The 16,110-nt window shown below is 35.9% G+C and overlaps 1 protein-coding gene across 1 annotated transcript in view; it reads left to right on the top strand.

The window, feature by feature from the left end:
• The window catches only part of LOC103994804 (uncharacterized), a 33,540-nt gene extending 17,625 nt beyond the window's left edge, over window positions 1-15,915 (top strand). The window contains exons 7-16 of the mRNA XM_065161471.1: window positions 119-391; window positions 536-679; window positions 1,576-1,710; window positions 1,821-1,919; window positions 3,857-3,913; window positions 4,004-4,208; window positions 14,789-14,907; window positions 14,983-15,051; window positions 15,129-15,227; window positions 15,312-15,915. Of these exons, the coding sequence (XP_065017543.1) occupies window positions 119-391; window positions 536-679; window positions 1,576-1,710; window positions 1,821-1,919; window positions 3,857-3,913; window positions 4,004-4,208; window positions 14,789-14,907; window positions 14,983-15,051; window positions 15,129-15,227; window positions 15,312-15,551 (1,440 nt within the window). The 3' untranslated portion in view covers window positions 15,552-15,915. The remainder of the gene's footprint in view (window positions 1-118; window positions 392-535; window positions 680-1,575; window positions 1,711-1,820; window positions 1,920-3,856; window positions 3,914-4,003; window positions 4,209-14,788; window positions 14,908-14,982; window positions 15,052-15,128; window positions 15,228-15,311) is intronic.
• Window positions 15,916-16,110: the final 195 nt, after the last annotated feature.

Consider the following 16,110-nt stretch of genomic DNA (forward strand, 5'->3'; position numbering starts at 1 on the left):
AAACCTTGATTTCTAGTGCTATTAATTTATATTTTTATGCATTTCTAATTTGCTGCAATGTTATACATTCTTTATCTACCTGTTGGACTCTGTTACTAATTTACATAACCTTTTTCAGCACTATTTCCATGTTTTCATGTGCATGAGGAAACCCCATGGAAAAGGATTGGAGTTGGCTCGGAAACATGTGGCATTATGCTTGTCTGAGTTATCTTACATGTCTAAGTCACTTGAATTCCTCAGATCCTTGCCATATGGATCTTTCCAAGATGACATTGAAAGTAGCACCACTGCCTCGGGTTGCAAGCCCATTGGCTTTGATGCTAGCTTAAATAGCACACTCTCTGCTCCAGGTCCACCACGTGCAACTCATATTCTGAGCTGGAAAAAAGTGCGAATTCTAACACCCTATGAAAGTTCATGTTTCTGTCATTCCATTCAAGTCCAAAAACCTGTTTATTAAGACTTAAAGGTATATTTGAAGTTATTGTTTTTTGTATTTTTACAAGTTTAATCCTTCAATCTGATTTTCCAGGCTGTGGGATATTTTCAAAAGCTTTTACATGATTTGGATTTTGTATGTTCATTCAACATGGAGCCAGTGCTTGAAGATGTGCTACACTATGTTGTCCAGTTCCAAAAACTGCAACCTGATCTGGTTGCTAGGACTCATCTGCAGGTGTTTCTTGGATTTTAATATAATGTGATGATTGTTATCAGTTTGTTTTGATGCAGCTCATCTATGTATGCGTTGATGTAATATATGACCTTTGGGAAAGATCAAGGCTTAAGGTGATGCATTAGGCTTATATTATGGCAAGAGCTGAGCCATAAGTTCAGTGGCTTGCCCCTTGAAGTCTTCTTATAAATTATGTAGATCATATTAAATTGAAACAATTATTAGACTCGATATTTGTGACAAGCTCATTTAGTGGTCCAACATGTGACAAAAGATACATTAGGCTTTTTTAAAGAAGCTCTGAATCTCTGATCAAGCTTGAGTATGTTTAACCCTAAATATGAGTGTCATCATAACAGTAACTTCAGAGAAAAATCCATTTCATTTCCTTTTGATGGCTATAGAAATTAATGCACCAACTGCTGATGCTACCTGGGTTATTATCTTTTAGGAGAACCCTTTATCTTTCTCTTTGATGCAACAGTTACTTAAATCTGTGGTCTTTTTTCCCTTTAGCCAATGCAAATGATTTCTCTCAAACTTCAGTCCCTAACTTGCTGGTAAAACTGCTGTCTTATACTCATTAATAAGCCTGTGAAAATCGTGTGTGTGTGTGTGGATAATTTTCTCTATAAAACAGTATCTTCACATTGCCTTACATGATGTAACAGAAGGGTTCAACAGCATAGATAATCTGCTTGCTATCAGTCCTTTGCTTTGCCTGTTTATTGTTACTTTAATTTTTGAGAAATAATTTAGTATTGTGCTTCATTTTCTTGTTTATACTTATTTGCTTTGTTGTAAGTCGATTTACTTTTACCTTGGTAATAAAGTAATACTGTCTTCCTTTTTTCCTTATGATTTATCTTTTCCTTCTCGTTCTGAACTTCTTCCAGATTTTATTGGTCCAAGATGGGAAGCTTTGCGGAAAGGATTCCTTTCATGATGTAATATCAAGGGCCTTAGCACTACCAGAACTTACAGCGGACAAAGAATTTCAGAAAAATGAATTCATAGTGCAACTTGGTCAGGTGAGAATTGAATTTACCTCAAGTCATGTTCGTGTTGTGAATTATCTATTAAAAAGCCCTTACAAATCTATGGTCATTTAATTTGATTGCTATTCTTTGCAAACATACAGTTGATTGTCAGTTTGCTTAAAATACTTTGCACAAACATTGCATGGCAACGTCGCAAGCTTGGAAAGATCTTACAGGACTGGGGTGTTCTTTCGTTACAGGTTTGTCTGAGTATAAAGAACATAGTTTATTCTCTTTAACTACAGATTCCTTTTGCTAAATACCCAGAACCAACCTCAACCATGCTGCATCTTAGGCTCCTATATTTCATGGAAATATTTATGTTGCGAATAATTTGAATATCTTCTATTGCCAATGAGAATCTGACTTGTTTATTTATTTGACCATGAACATCCTACTTCACTGATTGAGGTTCTGGTAATACATATATTATGATCAACACTACTAGTACCTTCTAAATTTGTTGAGCCAGTCTGTTTAGAAAAGATATCTTTTCTGTATTAGACAATTTATTTTTCAGTTCATTGCAATTAATTATTGTGTTTCTTGTTTCCATTTATGTGAACTACATGATTATCTGATCTATTTGGAATATTGGCATTTCTTGCAGATGTCTTTTGGGAAAGAAAGATTTGTTAAGATAGTATCACTCTGTTAGTTGTAGTTTGAATTAACACTTCATCATGATATTAATTCAAAGTGAAAATTTGAAAAGTAATATGAGGCTGGAGATGATATTTATAGTAAAAAAAAAGAAATTAGGAAAAAGAAGGTTGATATCACACCTAGGTCGAAAGAGATACTATGAAGTACGAAGTACGAAAAAAAAGAGGAACTAGGTTTATACAGGAGAGATCAGTTTATTGTTACTTGTTAATGATGATTCATCTACAGGGATAATGTGGTAACGGCAAGCAATAGGTGTCAGCAGGGGCAATTGCCTGCTAACATCATCATCAGCAAACTATAAATAATTGCATGAGTACAAGAGGTGGTGCAATCTAGAGGAAGACTGGCTTTTGAGACATGCCTAATTTTAGGAGGTGAAGGTGATAAGTGGAAAGATGCTTGATGGATATTCGTAAATTGAGAACACCTATCTATTGTCATGTAATGTGATTCTAGGTCATATAATTCTTAAGGTCTTGTTTGTTGGTAACCGAGGGAGAAAAATGGTACTTGTCAAGGTTTTGCCGAATCAATCATTATCTACCCATCCGACTAACCTGGATCAAGATGGGCCATATCGAGATTGACAATAATTGCAATTCTAGCTGAATTGTTGGCTCAATCATATAATTTCCTACAAAATGAGTTAAAAATCAGAATCAAAATTTCATCTTGCTAATGATCTTCAATTAATGGAAAGGGGTTAAGAGAGAATTAAGTAAATTTTGAGAGAGATTACAGAGAAATTGGGAATGTGAAAGAGAGGGAGTGAGAGAGTGAGACTGAAGGCAGGTTTGGGGGGTTTTGGGGCCATTTTATAGCTTCCTGAAAGCCTGCCAACGGTTACCCATGTCTAGTTGGGTAGCGTCACCTCCGAGTATGGTTAGCCTGGCACCAGCCGATGCCATGTATACTGTCCCTGTACCAGCCAGTATCCCATGCTTCCTATACCAGTTCTCTGTTGGAATGGTGAATACTTCTCGTACCATACCGTACTGTATTAGATTGTGTTGCATACCATGCAACCAAGGTCTGAAGTCTAGTTTGTACTCGTATGCCAGTACATGCTGTAGTACCAAGAAGCGTGGAGGAGGAAAAGGAGAAGCCCAGGAAGCAGAGGAGTATCGGGTTGGTGGATAAACCGGAGACTGGGAGTCATGAGGGAAGTGAGGAATGAGAGAGAGAGAGTGAGCTGATGATGACAATACTGCATGATTCCAATTCCCAAGGCCTTAATGTTCTAATAGCAAAGGTTTTCATGTAAAAAACTTACCTCATGTTATCTCATTAGTTGCTTCAAGGTTCTTATACTATTGATCAGTTTAGTAGCATACTCTTTCTCATGTAGATATCTTTCATTTCAAGTAAGTATTTATTAGACAAAGATGCATATTGTATTTATGTATGTTTTTGTTTAGTTCACATGCATAGGGGAAAAATCACTGACTAGATGGATTTTGTTCCACAGTTGGAGATGGCCTTCAAAAGAGAGTTTGGAGACAGGTTGAATGTCATGGTTGATGAGGTAGATTGTGTTTATAGTATTTCTTGAATTTTCTTTTATTTGATCATACTGTCTTATCCACATTTCAGTAGATTTCAAATTGTTGTACAGAATATGTGCATGAAAGTCTCAAGACGTCTCCTTATATGGACGGATGAGCATACTTACTGGATTGCTTCTCGGTTTCTTACGTTGGGTTTTGAATTGGAGCTATATTCTCCTAATGAATACTGCATGGTCTATTGGTATATGTATGTTGTTCTAATGAGGCTTATGGAGAAGATGCAGATGCGGATAGCCATCAATAGTGAAACATGTAAGTCTTATCTAACTTTTGAATGACATTCTTGTGATAGCTGGCCTGAATCTTTATCAAAATGGCACTTATTTTCTTACCTCGAATGTAAATTGTTTGATCTTTTAATTTTATAAATTATATCTTTTTGGATGTTCCTCCATTTTATCCAAATTGGAGCTCATTGCATCTGGAATATGTTGTATTGCATGGGCAAGAAGATCAAATAATCTATCCTATATTCTGATTAGGTCAATATATTATGTCAAATAACCAGCAGAAATTCCTTGACATGATATGCTGTACTTGGATGGGAATGGATGGGAACATGGCTTACATGCTTTTGTCTTAGTGTTTTCTTTATCTTTTAGGTCTTAGGTGGACTTATTTAAATTTTAAACCATCTTTTATTTCTCTATAACTTTGATGGTGTTCTCAAGTACATTAGTTATTGCTTTGATTTGCATGGTATCAGTAAATATGGATGGTGCCATGAACAAATACGTTAGTAGATTTTGCTAGGTTTGTCTCCCTAGCAAAGTTTAGCTTTTTAAAGAAGTGTGTACTTTGATCATATAATCAAAGTTCTGTACAGTGATCATATGATCAAAGTGCCAAACAGTGATCAAGAAATCTAAGTGTCCCCAATAGTAAGAAGGCATGGTATGCTCAAAATTCTTAGGTTACTTTTGAAAGGTATTTTGGTACCTCATGTATCTAAATTCTAGTCACCAAAGACTAATAATTATGCAGAATCTCTAGCTTCATCAGCTTAAGCAATCTCTCCAGCTCTTGTCTCTTTTTGTTGTTGGCCTGAGTTTATTGGATGGCAAGTTGACAAAACAATCTTTCCTTCTAGAATCCTTATCAAGTTGGTAATTTCATTGTGATTTCTTCGGTTCTCCTAGACTCCTATCATTACAACCCCATCCATGATAAATTGCAAACAACATGAGTTTTGATTCTACTCACAAAATATTGATTGCTTTGTTATTATGGAGTTCTCAGTAATTATTCCATTTTCTAGGTCATTGTCACTTCATGTATTAGATGCATAATTTAAGGTATCAGTCGATTTCCAATACATGATTTCAACTAGAGTTAGTTGGTTTTGGTCAATTTTGGTTGAATTCATAGCCTTACAAGAAAAAGAAGTATGAGGTGAAGGAGAAGGAAAGAGAAGCCAAATGAAGCAATAATTGAGAGAAAGGTTATTGAGAGACAACTATTATCACTGACATTGTTGCAATCAAGGTATGCAATACCGTATCGTACCGGTGTTTCGAGGTTGGCTCGGTATGGTACGGTATCGTGTACCGAGCGATACGCTAGGGCATACCGAGCGGTACACCTAATTTAGGTGTAAAACCTTTCGAAAATACCTGAAATTAAAAAAAAGTTAGGATAGGATTTTTAAGTTAGAAATAAATATAGTAATTGCATAAGTTTAGCAAAATCAATGTAAATTAGGTAAGAATAATATCACATATCTTTTTCGGGCTTTGAAGAATATCTTGTGCAAGGTTCATATTTCAGTCCATTACGGATTATCTTTATGTAAATATTGAAATATCTACCGAAAAATCATTTGAATTGTCAGACTATTTTGTTACAATATGAGCTCTAAAATTCAAATGAATTAAATAATCACATATGTAGATATATTTGATTGTTGATTCTACTACCAAAACGAATGACGGGCCTCCACGGGTGGTGGATCGAGGTCCTCGATCCTATACATCTGCATATCAATATGATATGTTTGTTGGACCCAATCATTAAATTGATCTCATGACATAGTGTATTGATACATCGTATGCCATTGATGCATCAATGTGGTGCTGATCGTAGGCTGATCGTCATGAATCATATTTGTCCGAGGCAACTCTTGAGGCATATATTGGTGAATGTCAAAGTTTCTACTTTCGCTACTGATCTGCTGCTCTGTATCATGCTGTTGCTTAGAGAAGGATGACCAACTATCACCATACTGTTGTTGCCCATATGATTCTCCATAATAAGATGGCTGTGAATACGATGAGCTGTTTTTTGTGTCTATATCATGTAGGCTCTGTCGCATCTACTCGAATTTATCCACTACCTTCCCCTTCCCCTTCCCCTTTCCGTGCATAAACTTGAGCAGTACCTTGTCGAGTTCCATGATCTGAATCTTGGGTGGCATGTGTAAAATATTGCTCCTTAGTCCATGCACCACCCTCAAGTTGTGTAGACGAGACCAACGACTGCCCGGCATCACCACCATCATCCGTCAAGGCACTACTGTCTATGTTGCTGTCATATCTTTGGACCAAGCGAGTTGCTGAATGTGATTGTGAAGGTGTCTCATCGCCCAACTCGATTCTTTCCAACGATGCAATTGATGCTACTGCCTTCCCCTTTGCCTTTGCAAGCTGGGCGGACGACTATGACCGTTAGGTGTCTGTAGTTCCTCGAGTAGTTTGACTCGATGTTGTTTGACTCCTGCCACGATCGAGGGGGATTTTTCATCTGTTGGGGTTGTGCTTCTTCTTCTTCTATTGTCTCAGTGATAAAACGTGAAGGACGTTGAGGATCTCCCGCCTCATCAAATAAAGGATCCTCTTGGTTCTCTGCTACTTCAACCCAATCTAACATTGGCTTTGAATCTTCGTTGTAGAATTGGAGGTCAATGGGATCAATATCTGGTTCCTCTGGCTCTTTCTCCAACTCAGCACATCGCAATCTTAGTCGCATGTTATAATGGACATATACTAGTTTCTCTAATCGTCTGTAGGAGAGTTTATTACGGACCTTTGTGTGAATCAATGCAAACGATGACCAATTACGTTCGCAACCACTAGATGTTGTTTATAAAAGTACACAAACGACAACCTTCCTTAAATGTGGTGCATCCCTTCCAAATTGTAGCCACCACTCGACTGCAAAAAGATATAAATAAGATTTTATTAGCATAACAAATAATTAACATTAAATATAATTGATAATCAATATGTGTAACTTTTTCTCACCAGGATCCATAGTGTAACGACACGATACAGCTACAACGTCGGAGAATGAACCAACTGTTTCTCGAAATAATCGACTCTTCGTAAGAGCATCGGCTGCATCAGTAGTGTTTGGCAAGAGCCGATATATAACATTTCATAGTATCGTTAGTAAATCATTTTGCGTTCCGAGAGCATATCAATATTGAATTGTCGGGTTTAGATAATATGCTGCAAGACATAATTTTGTTAGTATGATTTTTTATTATCTAAAAAATAATAAATTAAATTATTCTGAATATGAATTTACCTGCATTATGGATATCTTGATCCATATGAACTTCGGTCCAACGATCAATGATCTGTACGTATTGGTCGACCTTAAAATCATCTTTGAATGTTTTCTTGACCTCCTCTCTTACTGAAATCAGTATATTTTTAAGATACGACATCTAAGGATGCTTGTTCATATCGACCTTACGGAGGACAATATAAAGTGGTTCCACACCTTTTATAATTTCTGTCGTAGTCTCCCAAAATCTAGAGGAAAGAATGGACTTTTATATCTTCTTTCCATCGCTTAATCTCGTATATCTGGATTCAGACCACTCTTGTGAGGTGACCATTGCCTTCAAGCCATGCCTTTTTTGTTGAAATGACTTTAATGCAATAAAATTGGCAGCAAACCGAGTAATTCCAGGTTGGAGTATCTCACCGTTTACATACTTTTACATTAAAGAATAGACCCAATGATGATTAAATATAAACTTTGTAATTAATTGTGCTCGAGCTACATAATTCTTGACCGGATCCAACTCACCAATATCCTTCAGCATTAGATTTATGCAATGAGCTGCACATGGAGTCCAAAACAAAGTTTTTCTTTATTCCATCAATTGCAAATCGGCCTTTCTGAAATTCGCTCCATTGTCGGTTATTATTTGGACAACATATTGTGGTCCAATCTCCTCTACTATAGTGTCAATCAAGCTCTCAATGTAGTTTGCATCTTCCAGGTTGGAGTATCTCACCGTTTACATACTTTTACATTAAAGCATGGGCCTAATGATGATTAAATATAAACTTTGTAATTAATTGTGCTCGAGCTACATAATTCTTGACCGAATCCAACTCACCAATATCCTTCAGCATTAGATTTATGCAATGAGCTGCACATGGAGTCCAAAACAAAGTTTTTCTTTATTCCATCAATTGCAAATCGGCCTTTCTGAAATTCGCTCCATTGTCGGTTATTATTTGGACAACATATTGTGGTCCAATCTCCTCTACTATAGTGTCAATCAAGCTCTCAATGTAGTTTGCATCTTGGATCTTTTCAGAAGCATTAATGGACTTATGAAACACCACTCTTTTGTTGCAATAAACAAGAAAGTTGATGATACTCATTCTTGTTGGTCCTGTCCAGCTGTCACACATCAGTGTCACCCCATATTCGTCCCATTGCCTTTTGAAAGATTTGATCAAATCCTTTAGTTCTGCTACCTCTTCATCTAAGTACACGTCGTAAATCTCCTTCGGTGTTCGAGGTTAGATCCCCGTGCTAGACTTTTGAATAGAAGAGACCATGCTCTGATAATACGGATCTTGGGCTGTGTTGGTTGGGATCCTATGGAAGTTGAACCATTTTGAGATTGCCTTCCTAATATCCCGTTTTTTTTCTTTTGTGTATGCATCGTCAATCCGTGTTTGTTTTGTTGTTTGTGGGGGATAGGCTTGCGGATCAATATCAACAATATATGGTGCAGATCACCTGCCAAGACCTCTTATAAAACCACGGAGTCCACCATACCTCATGCTACTAGTTCGGCCTAACTGAGAAGGAGCAGTTGGCTGCCTCATGCTGGTCGACCTTTGGATTCCACTACTACTGTCATGCTCCAACTGTGAGTCAGGTCGTCGATGCCTCATTGCTTCATCGATCGTATACTGATGCTCCAATGATGCACGAATCTCAGGTGTGAGATCCGGGTTGACTTGATCGCCGCAACCCTCATACTGATCATAAACCGATTCCTGTGTAGCTCTATAATATTCTTCCTCAACTCTTGCCTTTGTTTTAATGTATCTTCCTTTGCTTGTTGTAGCTTGTTTTGAAATAATTTACGTATCTCCGTCGGAACCTTCTTGCATTTTGCAACATCAGGATATCCGTTAGCCAAATACATTTTCACCCGTGTTATTCCTCCACCCTTGCCAATGTATTCACAATAAATATATTGCCAATGATGACGGTTCCTATCTATCTTTCGGGCATGAATCTATGCATCATCATGTGGTTGTTCTTTTGGTGTCATAATCCTACCAAATTTAAATCAAATAAACTATAAAGTATAAACATATTGAATTGACCAAATATTAATAAAAAAATAATAATCATAGCATTAAATAATTTTATTAAAACATAACTAATCATATTTTATTATCATAAATATGTTACATATATAAAAGAAGCATTAAATACATAATTTTGATCCAATATTATTCAAATTATGATAAAATCATCATTAGATACACATATCACCTGATTAACATAGTTAATTTTCCACTAATTACTTCTCTTTCAACATTATAAACATGACAAACACCTTAACAGGTATCAAACACATTGAATTGACATAAAATCGATCAAATTTCGATTAAATTATCATTAAAATGACTAATTACAGCATTAAATAACTTTAATAAAACTTAATTAAACATATTTTACCATCATATATATGTCAAACACAAAAAAAATTAGATATGTAATTTTGATCAAATATAATTCAAATTATGATAAAATCATCATTAGATACACTAATTACATGATTAACATAGTTAATTTCTAACTAATTACTTCTCTTTCAACACTATAAACCTGGCAAATACTCTAATAGGTATTAAACACATTGAATTGACATAAAATCGAACAAATTTTGATTAAATCATCATTAAAATGACTAATCGTAGCATTCAATAACTTTAATAAAACCTAATTAAACTTATTTTACTATCATAAATATTTTTCAATATTTAATATGCATGAAATATAAATATTTGACCTATTAAGTATCTAATTTCGAATTAATCAATATTAAACACACTAATCATAATATTAAAGATCTTAATTACTCTCTAATTAAAGAAAGGGAATACATACCTCTTGATTAGAAAGTTCTTCCTCTTAATCTTTCCAAATTATCCTCGATTAAATTCACAAATCGTTGTTTTGTAGAATGTAGGAAAGCACAAATGTGAGAAAAAAAGAGTTTGAGATAGTTTAAGAGAGTATGAAAATGTAATGGAGTGAAATAGGGGAGAAGAAGGGTTTAAATACTATGAGAAAGGGCTTCAATGGTCAATTTGACCGTTGGAGCATTGTAGCACTATTACAGTGCGGTAACGGTCGATTTCGATCGTTACCGAGTTGTGCCGGGCGGTAACGATCGAAATTTCGATCGTTGCCGCCCGATATTACCCCGTATCATCTGATACGGGGCGCTTTTAAACGTTCCACCCGGTAGCGGGCGGTCCGCGTACCGGTATGCCGTTGGACCGGTACATACCGCTTGTACCAGGCGGTACCATTCGAAATTGCATACCTTAGTTGCAATAATTGTCATCTACTGTCACATAAAATAATAGAGAGAACGGAGTGAGAAAAGTGAACAACAGAGAATAGACCTCAACCTTTCAAGAAAATAGGGATACTACAAGGACAATGAAGATGCGATAGGCTTACGATTTAGTCCTGAACTTTTTCTTTGTTTATCTGCTTCTGCATTAAATAGGGATAATACAAGGACAATGAAGATGCGATAGGCTTACGATTTAGTCCTGAACTTTTTCTTTCTTTATCTGCTTCTGCATTAATCTACACTTGCATAATGTTTAGAGCAACACAAGGCTGAATTGTGATCTTCAATTATCTTCAGTTCTGTAAATTGAAACTTTTAAAATCTTTTGTATGATATTTAATACTTATTTATTATGATATTTTTTATTTTTAGTGTTATTATTAATTTTCTAATAAACTTTTATTATTTACGATAATGATTCACTTATACTTTTCATGTTATTCTTATACAATATTTTTATTTTTTATATTGTGGTTTCATTGGTTTTCTTGAGAAGATAAATATTTTATGAAATATGAAGATGAAAAAATCTTTTAGCATATAATATTTTGATTTTCACTAATTTTAATTTGTAGTTTTCATGTTTTACTAGCTTTTATAACTTCTAAACTTTTTGTTTACTTCTAAAACATTTTATTGACCGATTTTGATTCTCTATGATTTCGAACACGTTATCCTTGGACAATCATATCCCAGCAACGATCTTGGAAGTTGGAACTGTGATCAGATGGCCAAGGAGTTGGGCCAACTTCCTGGATATGCTGCTAAAGCTAGTGGAGTTGTTGGACTTAGTTCTACAATTACATTGGATAATAATTGGTGTATGCCTCTTAATGGGCTCAAAGGATCTTTGCTTTCTGGATACTCTTTTTTCGTGTGAACTTTGGTGTCTTAATAGTGGTTTTAAATAGGCATTGACATCTTAAGCTATCTCTAGTTTTAGTGGAAAATTTTCCAGAGACGAGCGTTAAGGGTTTCTTTATTATTAAGAGCAACATCATCTATAAGAATCAAAGATGGTTTCTTCTATCTCCCATCTACTTGATTTTTTTGCTAAGAATACAAGCACGATGACTTAAAGAAACTGCATGCACCTCTCTCTCGTGCACCATTCTCCTTGCATCATCTGCCCACTCTCATGCCGCCCCAAGCCTTACTGAATCTATATTCATCCTTCTTTGTCACCCTTGCCATGTCTTCTTCTCCATCATTCACTGCCTCCTTGTCCTCTACATCTTCGCTGCCTACTTTGCTCTTCCTTTTGTTGCATCCTCCCATTCTCTTCTTCACCTCCTCCTCTTCTATTTCTCCTCTTTGTCCTCCTGTTCTACTTCTATTTCTCTTCCACGTCATCCTCCCCTCCCTCCTCTTCCCCTTATTTGTACCACTTGATGTTCCAGCATGCCTTGTATAGATACGTCGAACGGGTCTTACCCATACAGACCAACACAAGTTCGATACTCAAAATTGAGAACCTTGCTTAGAACATAACCTACTTTGTATAAACAATTTGTTTCTGGATTGGGGATTTGATTAACTTATTGGAGGTCATCATATTTTAGAACTTCAATACAATATATGTAGGCCTCTTTATTCTTCCACCAAGTGTGGATTGGACTACACTACTCCAAGCCTAATTATTTTTCTTGATTATTTACAACAAGGATTATATCTCAGTTACGTATGGATACTAGTACTCAAACGGTTTGGTACAATATGAATGTCTACCCATATCATGTGTCAGTATGGGCTGATACTGACCAATATGATCAGTTTGGCAGAGAACTAGACTGATGAATGAACATATGATTCATGTATTATGAACATATGACCAAAAATGAAATGTCATACATTGTAAATAATCCATGACCACCAAACGGATGATTCAAAGGAAGGTAGTTCTAAGTCAATATTATACATTCAAGAATCCATGCCAGAGAATGCTGCCACTGCATCTGGTCTGATATTAATTGACAGTATGCATCTGATGTAGTAGTGGTATTGTCATCACAAAGCTATTGTAGTAGGTTGTTGAGTCAAAGTATGACTATGGTAAGTACAGTTGCTCCAACTATAGACTCTTGACTGTTATCACTGTATTAACATTTTCAGCCATATGATGTATCAGATTTTGAGGAAAAGAACCAACACATTCCATGATATACTAGTCATGAGAATTGTGTTGGTAGAAACCATAAATACTTGGAATTCCTTATCTCAACTCCCCGATATCACTGTCTTCCTTTTGTCCTGGTCTTTCTGTCCATAAACCAATGGGGTGAATCCATGTGTTTCATGATCATGTTGATTGGTAGTGAAATACTGTTCCTCAGTCCACACGTCACCTCTATGCCTACTTACTGAGAATGTAAGATCCCTGGTGCTAGCCGCTGTCATTGGTATAAACACATTTTCTTCTCATTATCATATGTTTGATGGAGATGTTTCTTCATCCGAACAGACTTATTGCTCATTGATGTTATCTACATTCTCATTGTTTCTCTCCTGTGTGTACTTATTTATCTTCATATTGAATCATGCAAAACTCTTAGAGTAAATGTATCTGTTTTGTGCTCTGTTTGTTTATCTGGCTCATGGCTGCATAATCGTAGATGCATATTAAAGTGAATCTACACCAACTTCTCATGGTGTTTCAACGATAATCATATGCAAACTTTGGTGTGTAACAATGAGAAACAATGAGAATGTGGACTGTTACATTTAATCATTGGATACTGTGGTCTATGATGCAATTTACTCTTTTCTTCAAGTGAGATGGTGATCCTCCATATCATAGTTGCTAATCAGCTGTAAATTAGGTTACTTTATAGTTCTGATTAGAGCCGAATGAAGCACAAACTGTACTTGTTAATTGTGTTACTAAGATCGATGCTATTTCGGTAGTCAATGTCAGTGTTCTTGCTAAAGATGCCATAATCCCCTTGAAGTAAATGTCCCTAAAGTAACTTAAGTCAACTGTTCACACCTACTGTGTTAGATTACTTGGTATAATGATTCATTAATTTCATTTAGCTCACGAGTGATCTCACTCACATTTGAGGTGCTTGATTCTAGTCAAGTGATGACAATCCAAAGTGTCAGTAAGAGGTTATCATCAGTGGTAAGATTATACCGAATTGATATACAGATCCAAGGCATAACCTATATCAAGCCAATATATATTAAAAATTGCGGACTATAATTATAAAAACTTTGAATAATAACATTATATTTCTTCTTATCAGCCATGTGAAAGTCTCTGGACATTTCAGTTTCCTATCTATAATAAATGATGTAAATATAAGGTTCAACTTCCTTTTCTCCTCCCTACCATTAGAATTGGAAGTTGTCTCTAACTTCCTAGGAAATTTTAGCTTTTCTTTTTTCCTTTATTCTCTGGAAAGTGAAATGGTTTTCCAAACCATACTTTGCATTATTTTATTAATTCATCTTTCCAAAAATCAATAAATTTAAGTTTCTTTTACTCCCAAAAACAAGAGAAGACTAGAACTACTTCTCTTTTCTTTCCTGCAAACCATTTACTTGTATTTACTTTTAATGGAAGAAACCTTTCAGGAGTATGTTTTTCCAAGTTCTTTCAACAAGACATTCCCACTTTTATTTAACACCATAGGTAATGGGTAACTTGCATCGGATGGTTAAATATGATTATAGATACTACCTTTTTGGAAGTGACAACTCCACAACTCACCCACTTCAAACCTTTGGATCACTTTGATTACAGAGTTGGTTATATTAGAGTTCTTGTTGAGCTTTTTAGATTATTTCAGTTTTTTAAAGATACATATTGATGTTATTTTGTATAACATACCACATTTAAATGGGCCTAACAACTGCTCAAGTGTGCAAATGTTTGTGTACAAATGAGTCTAATGTGAATTTTGTCAATTAACCAAAATTGATTACTCGGGTATCTTTATATTGGATTTCAACGTGATGTTTGTGTTTGACCAATCAGCCCAAAGAAGAGGGAAAAAAAAAAAGGATCATGCCAAGGATCCAGCAAGAGATGGTTCTTTGTCATCCTCTAGTTTATTAATCCACTGCTACATTTGCCTCTGCGAAGGGTTGGCCATGGTGAGCTTTTCTCTCAAATATTTAGAAGATATGAAATGGATTCTGAAAACTGTTTATTATTCTCTGCTATCATAGATGCTGGCAGCTCTGCATAATGAATCTAAGGCCTTCCAGATGCGGAGTCCTTTCAATGGTGAAGAGGAGGTACTCATTTATGCTATATTCTACAGAATAATTTTGTGAAATCGGAAACTAATCATTGTTACACATCCTCTAATCAGAGATTCAGTCAGCACTTTGATCTCCTACAGAAGGCTCATGTTCCCGACCATGTTTCCTACTACCTTTTCAAAGAGTCGACAGTTCATGCACGCATATCTGTGAGTGTTTAAAGCTTGTGAGGATGTTTATTTTAATTAATTTTCTCTTGGTCGCTGTAATGGGTGCATATTTATGCATTCCAGGGTGTTGTGAAACACAACTACTTTCGAGAAGCCCAGAGGATCACATCATCACTAAAGGGAAGTTTTGCTGGTGATCCCAACAGGATGCTAGAGCTGCAGCAACTTGAGCAAGTCGCAGAGCACAACCGGATAGCTTTAAATGTCATAAACCAAGTCGGTGCTGATGACCCATCCCTCAGGGTCTCATTTGAGTTCACTCACCACCCACATTTTGCCATGGCAGTGGTCAAGAGGTCATAGTTAATTCGGCCATTTGTTTTCATTGCTCGCTGATGTTCAGAAATGTTGAAATTAAGAGCAATTAAATATGACATTTCTCAACTTCAGTTATAGGGTTATTCAGGCTTGACGTCTGATGGAGTATCAGCGGAATGCGGGATGGTATCTTTTAATTTTTTTTGTCAAGACCTTTGTTTCATTCATTTCACTATTGATTTGCGTTGTATTGTCAGTCTTGACAGTACCATATGTCAAAATATTCACACGATTTAATTGTACATCAATGTAGCTTACTCGACAATCTAGTCATACCAAGTGTTACCATTCAATTTTAGTATTCATGTGAACTCGGAAGGAATGTGTTTTTACCATATGACTAGGAAAATTCTTGCAGTGGCAAATTAGGGTTGATGTGTTGAAATTTGATGTTGCTGTGTGCGTGCATGCACTGATGTGTGCGTGTTGTCTGTGCATGTGTGTACGCATGTATTTTTACCATATGACGAGGAAAGCTCTTAGGTGGTTGTTTTGAAATCTGATGTTGTTGTGTGTTTGATAATATGTATTTGACGGGGAAAAT

Source organism: Musa acuminata, chromosome BXJ3-8 (genome assembly GCF_036884655.1).
Source record: "Musa acuminata AAA Group cultivar baxijiao chromosome BXJ3-8, Cavendish_Baxijiao_AAA, whole genome shotgun sequence".
In the NCBI taxonomy this organism is placed as follows: domain Eukaryota; kingdom Viridiplantae; phylum Streptophyta; class Magnoliopsida; order Zingiberales; family Musaceae; genus Musa; species Musa acuminata.